The 9,220-nt window shown below is 45.4% G+C and overlaps 1 protein-coding gene across 1 annotated transcript in view; it reads right to left on the reverse strand.

Moving 5' to 3' along the window:
* The window catches only part of LOC126538264 (high-affinity choline transporter 1-like), a 28,326-nt gene extending 24,333 nt beyond the window's left edge, over window positions 1–3,993 (reverse strand). The window contains exons 1-3 of the mRNA XM_050185143.3: window positions 3,653–3,993; window positions 1,347–1,454; window positions 534–689 (exon numbers count right to left, since the gene is read on the reverse strand). Of these exons, the coding sequence (XP_050041100.1) occupies window positions 534–689; window positions 1,347–1,454; window positions 3,653–3,845 (457 nt within the window). The 5' untranslated portion in view covers window positions 3,846–3,993. The remainder of the gene's footprint in view (window positions 1–533; window positions 690–1,346; window positions 1,455–3,652) is intronic.
* Window positions 3,994–9,220: the final 5,227 nt, after the last annotated feature.

The following is a 9,220-nucleotide window of genomic DNA, read 5'->3' on the forward strand; positions in this document are numbered from 1 at the left end:
TAATCGAACGATTTTCTAGCCGTCTGGAAGACGCACGGAAGACTCTTCTGCGACGTGACGTCACCTTGCGGCGACAAGAAAAAGTTGAGAAAAGCAACCATTATTTCTGTATTTTAAGTATTTGCGCCTGCAAACCAACGAAAAACACGATGTAGCTTACATTAAGGGCGTAACATAGCGTGTCTACGTTTTCTTGTGCACGCAAAACCTTCCTGTCGGCTTTCCAAGCGTCTTGCTCAGCGGCCATATTGTTTGGACAGGAAAGTAGCCTACCCCATTTTTGACTGCGATGCTGTTTTCGCGACCCTGTCTACTTTGACGTCTTCATGAAAAGTGGAACGAGACATAATATGGCCGATGTCCGCTAAGCCCTCTAGTTAGCTCTCCTCAGCGAGTATTAGAATACAGCCCAAATTTCCCACGCCAGTACCAAATATATGTCCGAACAATGATGGCAAACAGAGCTAGTTGTAACTCGTCTACCCAAGCATCTGCAAAGAGCGCCGTGACATCACCGACCGGCGCCATCTTACCGAGGGCGGCGAGGATGGCGGCCGACCAGAACACTTCGCCGCAAAGGGCCGGCAGGAAGAGCAAGCAGCCCATGCGGGCGCCGAAGTGCTGCTGGAAAGGGTCCAGCATTGTCTTGTAGCCGGCCTTCCTCATCTTCACCGCGAACAGGTATCCGCCTGCGCAGAGCATAAGGAGCACCTGAAACGTAACGCGCTTCTAGCGCCATCTTGGTGCTTGTTCTTGCATATGTGTTTCTCAGGAAAGCTGTCGTGTTCGAATTTTGAACCCTATTATATGCACCGCTTCCGCGCAGTATGCAAATCGAGGCTCTGGATTTCTTTGGCCGTAACTGATCTTTGAGGCATAAAAATTGATACATTTATTCGTATTTACGATGCACTGTGCCTCGGCAAATAAGCAAGGAAGTGGAGAGCCACACTTCTCCACTATGGCAACCACAAAAAGTTCAGGGCTGCGGTGACAGGTCTTTTCCGGCTTCTTTGTATATTCTTGTTGAAGTCGGTAGTGTTGCAGAGAAAAGTATTTTTTTTAATTAAAATATGCAACAAGTGCACGTGACATCACGCGTGTGCGTGTTAGGTGTTTCTTTATGTGTGCATATGCGCTCGTGATTATGTTGTGTGCGTCTGCATCTGTACATATGCCATATTGTGTGAATGCCTACAGTTGTGAAAAAAAAATATTTTGCATTTGATATTTTACGAACAACGTACTTGTGTCAATATTCATGCGCCAAGCTTCAAACAGACGTGACGAGGAGGTCAACGTTTGCGCCCTACAGCAAACCGAACTACCCGATCAGCTTAACTCACCGATGAGCAGGCTGAGGGCGTATCCGAAGGGAGCCTGGCACCACGCGAGCCCGCTGAGGTAGACCACTTCAGCGGTACCATTGATATAACCGCCGCCAACCCAGGTCGCTAAAGAGACGAGAAAGCCTCAGGTGTCATAACCCATGGCATGCCAACACTGCAGGTGTAGGGTCACATTATACCGTATACCACTTTAGAGGCTTATCACCCCGGCACCTCTTTCTCGCGATACGGAAACACGCCATTAAAATTTCAGTTCCACCCAAAGGGCGATGCATTGACAGCGATACCAAGCGTTGTGCTTTAACTGCTCCACACTACGCACTACGTTACGCGGGTGTTCCGTGTTAGCACGACGTTGCACGCACGACAACTGCTGCTGGTAAGAATGGAACACCACCCTAACGTTAGCCAAACTTTTACTGTCTGTTCCGCTCGGACCAGTGCATGCATACAGCAGCATGCTTCGCAGGAATGATGTAGTGCACTTATATAGCTGCGCGTGCAGACAACGTTCATGCCGGCAGTGGAAGGCAAAACGATCTACCCTGGCTCGAACCGCTTGAGCCGGTTGAATAGAGCATTGATGGCGCGTCCACTTTGTCGTTTTTGCAGCCAAACGCACTCGAGTGCGTTTGGCTGCAAAAACGACAAAGTGGACGCACCAACAATGTTGAGCTCTCGGAACCCCTCTAACCCTCCCCGCGCAAGCTTCGAATTAGCTGTCCATAGCGGGACAGCACGACGACGGCGTCGGCGCGACGGCAGGAATGCGCCTCGAGCGTCCATTTCTATGGCAAGTGAGCCACTTCAGTGGTGAATGTAGGGTGGGCCCCGCGGAACGCGAGCCTAAATTAGCAAATCTTCTCACTTCCCATATAGGAACTGTATGCAACCAAATCAGGCTGTCGCACTTGCAGGCGCTGTGGCCATCTAGATTGGCCAGCGCCTGTTCTGAGAAATTGCACTAGCCTAAAGAACCATTTACCTTGTGAATACGCGTCCTGGTAGTAGACAGTGATCACTAGGTCTAAGCAAATTAACGTAATTTATCGGCTCGTTCTATCGAGTAGCATTCCCAGCACGGCCGAATCCGGCAGTGCCACCCACAGTACAATACTTATCATCACATGCCAATGACAGTCCTTGTTTATAGTATATATGAGTGGTTGAAGAAAGGAAGACGCTTTAATGGGCTTCTGAGGCCAGTTCTGAAAACTAACACGCCAGCTGAGCGCACCAATTAAGGTCACTAGCAAAGCGCCAAGAGAAGAAAAGTCACTGCGCCTTAGCAATTCAGCTAACTATGCATATGCTGTGTCAGGTAGAGCATTTCTAAAAAAATTGCGAAGCAATTGCAGAAGCGCCAAGAGCTGTGGAAGTTATACTAATGCTCCCTGGATTCACAGAAAGGCAGGGAAATTGTTCCTCACTCTTTTGGCCTCCAGTGTATACATGTAATTCTAACGGGAGTTCATCTGTCGCTTCTTTTGTAGATTTGACACAATATTTATTGCCATCAGGTTTACCTTCACGGTTTCACGGTACCGGGCGCTCTGAAATTGCCCCTGTGAAGAACTGACCTCGTAGCCGTCTCATTGCGATTTGGAAGATTATGCTATCATATATCTCTTCAAGCATATCAAACAATCGCAATGTTGCTATAGACGACATGGTTCCTTTTACGCGAGGAAGAAAAGGTAAGCGTATAAGCGAAACTACCATCCCTAATCCGAGCGCGCAGGCCAGGACTCATTTCTTAACACCGTCGCCAGGTGTGCCATATCTGCTCTTTCGTTCTTAATGTTAGGGGTGCGATATTATAATGGTCCGGAAAGCGGGCCGTTTTAGTCGTGTGATTGGTCAGAATGGCGCTTTTGCTGACCAGACATGCGAGGGCAAGCGAACGGTTCATTCTCCGAACCGTTAGAAGATTGCGCCCCTGGGGTATGTGTCTACCCAGTGGACATGTCCTTTTTTTTTTAGCTGCTGAAGTGCTGATTGGCTGGGGGTGCCTGTCTCCTTCTAACGCATACCCCAAGCCAGCCAATCCGAACATCAGCGCTCGCACAGGTCACGTCATTGAAGTTCTTGCACGGTTTCGCTATAGATGAGCACATTGTTGGGAAGTGTTTTCAGAAACACACACTTCTTGGCGCCACCCTAAAGTAGTGCTTGCCGCGTACCTCCACCAATTATCGTAATTATAGACTTGGGGCTCCTGCGCCTGTGCCGCAGGCGCCAGCAGACGGAGACGCTGAAATCGACGCACGATCAAAATTTACTGGCATCTCAGCGGCGCTTACCGGTCATAGTAAAGACGCCGATGAACAGGCCGATGTTTCTGCCGGCGAGCATGATGTTGGATTGTTCGCCCATGCTCACTGACAAAGTGCTTCGACGCGGCGCATCCTTCTTGCGGCCGGCCCAGATGCCCACCACCAGGATGATGAAGTAGAAGAATAGGATGGCCAACAGGCCCGGTATGTTGATCGCCATCTCGCTTCGGTTTCGCGGGGACGGACAGTCTCTCGGGGACAGGCAGGGGCACCGGCGGAGGAGCGGGTGAGTGCGTGACCTGCGAGCTCGACAGTCCAAAATAATTATGGCGGACGCTGCGCTCTGCTCCGCGCCGTCGTCTTCGTCCGCTAGCGTGTCTCGTGTGAGCTCGTGCAGAGCTAGCGCAGAGCTCGTGCCTCATGTGACGCCTTGTCCTCTTCGTCCTTGAGTCAGCTTCAACCGCAGCGCATTCCCACTAGGCATGGAAAGCAAAAAAATAATTTCCTGGCTAAATTCTTAAAACACTACTTTGTGGTACGTTTTCCTTTGATATTATGAAACGTTTCCATCAGTGTTTCTTCTTTTTAGACTTGAGTAATTATACTCCTAAGCCTACTTCTCCCAATACTGAGTGTAAGCATTATACGAGGGTGAAACAGAGAGTTTTTGCCCTTATTTTTTTAGCGATATTACGACGGTAAATGCGAAGTCAACATATCTATTCACAGCGGTGGACCTTTCTTGGGCCGGGCACGCCTAATCTGCCAGTAGTGCCGCGGCAGGGCGCTGCTGTCAGTTGTTGAAGTGCGGAAATGCGGTTTTGTTTGAAACCAGGGGTACAATCAGGACTCCATGTGAACCAAAGGTCAGTGGGTCGCCTCGCATTGGGTGCTCACGCGAAAACTACAAATGAAGTTGTGCAGGGTGATATGGGCTGGACTACTTTTGAAGTGAGGGAAGCTCGCAGTAAAATTGAGTATGAAGAACGACTGAGGAATATGGAATAAAGTAAATGGGCTGGGAGAGTGTTGAGGTATCTGTACAGGAAAAACATTGATTCACAGTGGAAGAAAAGAACTAGAAAGCTTACCAGCAAGTATGCGGCCTGTAGGGTGGGCAACACAGCAACAAAGAACGTCAAGCGGAAAGTCAGACAGGCCGAAATGATCTCATGGGTGGCGGCAATGGAAAATAAACCTGCCATGAGTAACTACTTAAGAGGAAAAAACAAAATCAGGAAAGAAACCATTTATGATAAATCAAAAGGAAGCTCATTACTTTTCGAAGCGAGATCACGATGCCTTGGAACGCGCAGCTATAAACCGAGATATATGAATGAAGAAGAAGTATGTGCTTGCTGCGGTAAAGCTAGAGAAACGATGCAGCATGTTTTATCAGAATGTGGAGATAGCTGCCCAGTGGTTGATTTAGGCACCACTGGACTCCTTGAAGCCCTTGGCTTCAGCGAGAGCAGGGGGAATGTAGACATGTCCGCAATAGAGATCAGTAAGTGGCGATTGAAAAATTGGTGGAAGTAGGGAAAGGACAAAAACGGAGACGTAAAAAACAAAGTTCACAATAGGGGTCAGAAAATGCGGTTATGGGAATTCATCGTGCGTGTTTTGATTTTTTTTCTTACTTAACCTAAGTAGTACATTAGGTAGTACAATAGCAAGAGCTTCGTGGCGCAACCCACCGCCCCGTTCCAAAGGAGACCCTCGTAGCACCCATCCAACATCCATCCATCGAAGATGGCGGTGGTGCTTCAACACGTCCACGGCGTGCGAGCAACGAAGTGTGATGCGTTTTCTGTGGAGCAAGGGACGAACGTCCATCGAAATCCACAGGGAAATGCAGCCCACGTATGGGGAAAGGTTTCTCGCTTTGAGAAGACAGGTGTTGCGAGTTTGCAAAAGGCCGCGAAGACTTGTGTGACAATGAGCATTGGGGGAGGCCGCATGCGTCGCTGATTGACGACTAGGGGATCTCCAATTTAGTGCTGCCAATGGTCCGATGTGGGGAATATGTGGAAAAATAGTGTAAGGTGTGCAGAATAGTACGTATATTTGTAATGTATACCTTATTTTGCAGCTAAAAAATAGGGAGGAAGACTTTCTGATTCGCCCTCGTATAAAACACGGACCAACCTACCGACATAACAGCACGTCCATATCTCTTCCCCAGTTACCAGTTTGTTTAGAAAATCGGACTATCACTTTCTAAAAATGTCCTGAACAGCCGCCGATGTGTCTACGCATTTGCTCTTTTGCTGAATGGTCGAAAGTATTGGGACCCACGTTGCGCTAACATTTTTTTTCAGTACTATGTCGTCATGGATAACGGCAGCAACTCACGTGGTATTCCCGGACATTGCAATACTTTTGGCTGATTTTCGGTCTTCCACTCGTTTCTACTTTCAACACGGAAATTGATTATTTTAATTTTCAGAATGCAATGTTTATTGGCAGCACAAATTTCGGGACATTTTATCATGTATCTGCTTGTAGAAACAGCAACTTGACTATGGTCTTATGCTCTTCAGCACTTTTCTGGACATGCTGCCATGTTCACTTTGGAGCTAATGAGAAAATGATGAGCCGAAAAATATAGGTAGCTAATTTTTGCACATTCAATATAGTTTAATTAGCCGATACACCGTGCTATCTAGCTCAATATTTTTTCTGGGTAAGTCTCAATACTTATCAGGACCCCCTCGTAGTTGTGTATGTGTACTAAACGTAGCTTCAGTCTCAATTCAACAGTGTCATGTGATCTACAACCCTTATTTACTTTATATTCTTAAGGCTTCAGGAGAGGGGACGTGCAAGGAACATGCACTTTCAAAGTTAATGTCCTGCAAAACATCCTTTTCAAGTGGCGTAAGTGCGTAACTTAATCTTAAGCATTTCTACAGCTTCAAATTTACAAAATAGTACTTAAATTCTGGGATGTTACGTGCCACAATTATGATGTCATTATGTGGCACGGCGTGTGTGGAGGATTCCGGATTAATTTCGACCACCTGTGGTTCTGTAATGTTTGTCCTCTCTCTAATAGCACCAGTATTAACTTATATTTATAACCTTGCCTTTTCAAGCGGGTCCTTTCCAAAGCAGATGCTGAAATTTAAGGTAATAGTATTAATAAAAGCGGTGACAAAAATAGCATGTCAAGTTACCGACCGATTTCCATTTTACCGCTTTTTTCGAAAGGGTTGGAGAAAATTATTGAAAAACTGTTAATGAAATTACGCAATAGCTTTAAATTGTTATCAACAGCACAACATGGCTTTTTGGGAGGTAAATGTACCGAATCAGCTTTATTGTCTCAAAAAGAAATTATTCTTAATGCTTTTGAAAGTAAAGAATTGTGCATCGGCATCTTCATAGATTTCTCAAAGGCTTTCGATCACCTTAATCATAATACCTTACTTAAACAATTAGACCTTTATGGCATACGTGGCACTCCACTTGAACTACTGAAATCGCACCTACGTCATCGTGTACAATGCGCTAAAATAGGGCCACATATATCTCCATTTCAAACAATTACTGCTGGTGTCCCACATGGTAGTATTTTAGGACCTCTACTTTTCATTTTATATATAAATGACCTTGTTTTGACTGTTAGCCAGCCGAAATTTGTCATTTATGCTGGCGATGCAAGTTTATATTTCACAGGTAGTTCCATACAATCTCTGGTTTCTGTGACTAACAATGCTCTTGATAAACTTAAGGAATGGTCTGAAGCAAACTCTTCACTCATAAACACACACACACAAAAAAACTAAAGCGGTTCTTTTCAGTACAAGACAGTTTCCCACTCAACCCGATATACATATATACGTAGGCAATTCACGTGTCCAGTTTGTAGACACTGTCAAGATTTTAGGAGCAATTTTTAGCACGACGATGAGCTGGGACACTGAAGTTCAGTTCATTATGAGTAAACTGGCAAAGTGCACCGGAATTCTCGCAAAATTTTGGCATTTTCAGCCCGAACACATAAAATTAATTATTTACAATGCGCTTTTTGTATCCCACCTAAATTATGGTTTCTTGGTTTGGGGTACTACCACTAAAGCAAACAATAATAAAATATACATGCTTCAAAAGAAAACTGTACGCTACATTGCAAACGTAGACTACCTTGCTCACACTAGGGAACTGTTTGCTCGTTACCAAATTTTGCCGATTAATACCGTGTACGAATATTACTTAGCATTAAAATATAAGCGTTGTATCCAAAATAACCAGCTTAGTTTTCTTGAATTACCCTGCCTCAGTCAAAATCTTTCAGAATATTCCTTTCGCAAGAAAGAAATTTGGCACATTCCCTTCTCCCGTACAATGTACGGGCAACAGATGCTCCGACATAGCCTGCCCACTGTTTTGAATAAGTTATTGTCAAGGGGTATAATTCCTGAAACATGTTCACTAGTTGACATGACAAGTGCATTAATTCACTAATATCTTCTTTTTGAAAGCCACGCTCATGTATTTTTTTCTTATTTTGCTGCGATGTATCCTGTGTAATTTTATCTTGCTGCGATGCATTTCTGTGTGTTTTTTTCACTATTATGCTGTAGTTTTTCTTTTCTTATGCTTTGTTCACAAACTCATGTATATACGAGATGTTTTTGCCCTTGTTAAATAGCCAGAGCGTTACTATGTCTTTTACACTTTTCGTTTTCGCTGTATGCCTTGCACAGGAGGGCTCGGGCGTCCCTCAAGTGATTGTGTTCACTTTTTGCCCGGGTCTACCCGCATGGTTGATTTTTTGGCGATGTAAATAAAATCAACTTCAACTTCAACTTCAACTCCAACTTCAACTTTATTGTGCCCTAAAATCTAAGTACACGAGCATTTTGGCAATTCGCATCCATCGAAATTCGGCCGCCGAGGCCAGGATCGTACCCACGACCTCATGTTGAGCAGTGCAGAGGCATAACCACTAAGCCATAAAGGTGTTATGTGACTATATAAGCTACGGTGGCTGTTTCCCCACAACTAGAGGTGTGCGCCGAGAAGTGGGCGTGCCGCCGTAGCCGACGTTCCTTCTCGGCGAGATCGATGTGCCATTTAAATAGGAATAAAGATCTCTTTCTTTAAATGTAAATCTAACTTAATTTGAGATTTTGTGTTGTGTTGCTTAATTATTTTCCCTGTCTCAGGCATAGAATCATATCAAGTAGGGGAGCAATGAAGCAACACAAAAGAAACAATAGCAACCCTGCTGTCCATGCCTCTGCAATGCGTGTCGTCACCAGTCAACGTGGGATTCCTAAACTTCTCCTTCAAAAGCGCAATATGGCGCAGCGAGGAGAAACATATAGTGGTTTCGGAACGTCGGAAACACGGCTCGAGGGTCGCGGGCACTGTTGTTGCAGGTAGAATCGGCGATATGTCTCAGAACGGTATCAACGCGTGAGGTGCAACTTGTAGCGAGATATAGACATTTCTATCCACGATGTGTTTAAGATGAAGGTTGGACGTTTTTGCATCATTACGTTGCATTCGAAGGTGTTTTTTCTACATGTCTACATGCAAAAAAATATTTCTGCATGTCTGCTGCATCGTGCTGTTCCGTTAAAA

This window comes from Dermacentor andersoni, chromosome 4 (assembly GCF_023375885.2).
Source record: "Dermacentor andersoni chromosome 4, qqDerAnde1_hic_scaffold, whole genome shotgun sequence".
Classification (NCBI taxonomy): domain Eukaryota; kingdom Metazoa; phylum Arthropoda; class Arachnida; order Ixodida; family Ixodidae; genus Dermacentor; species Dermacentor andersoni.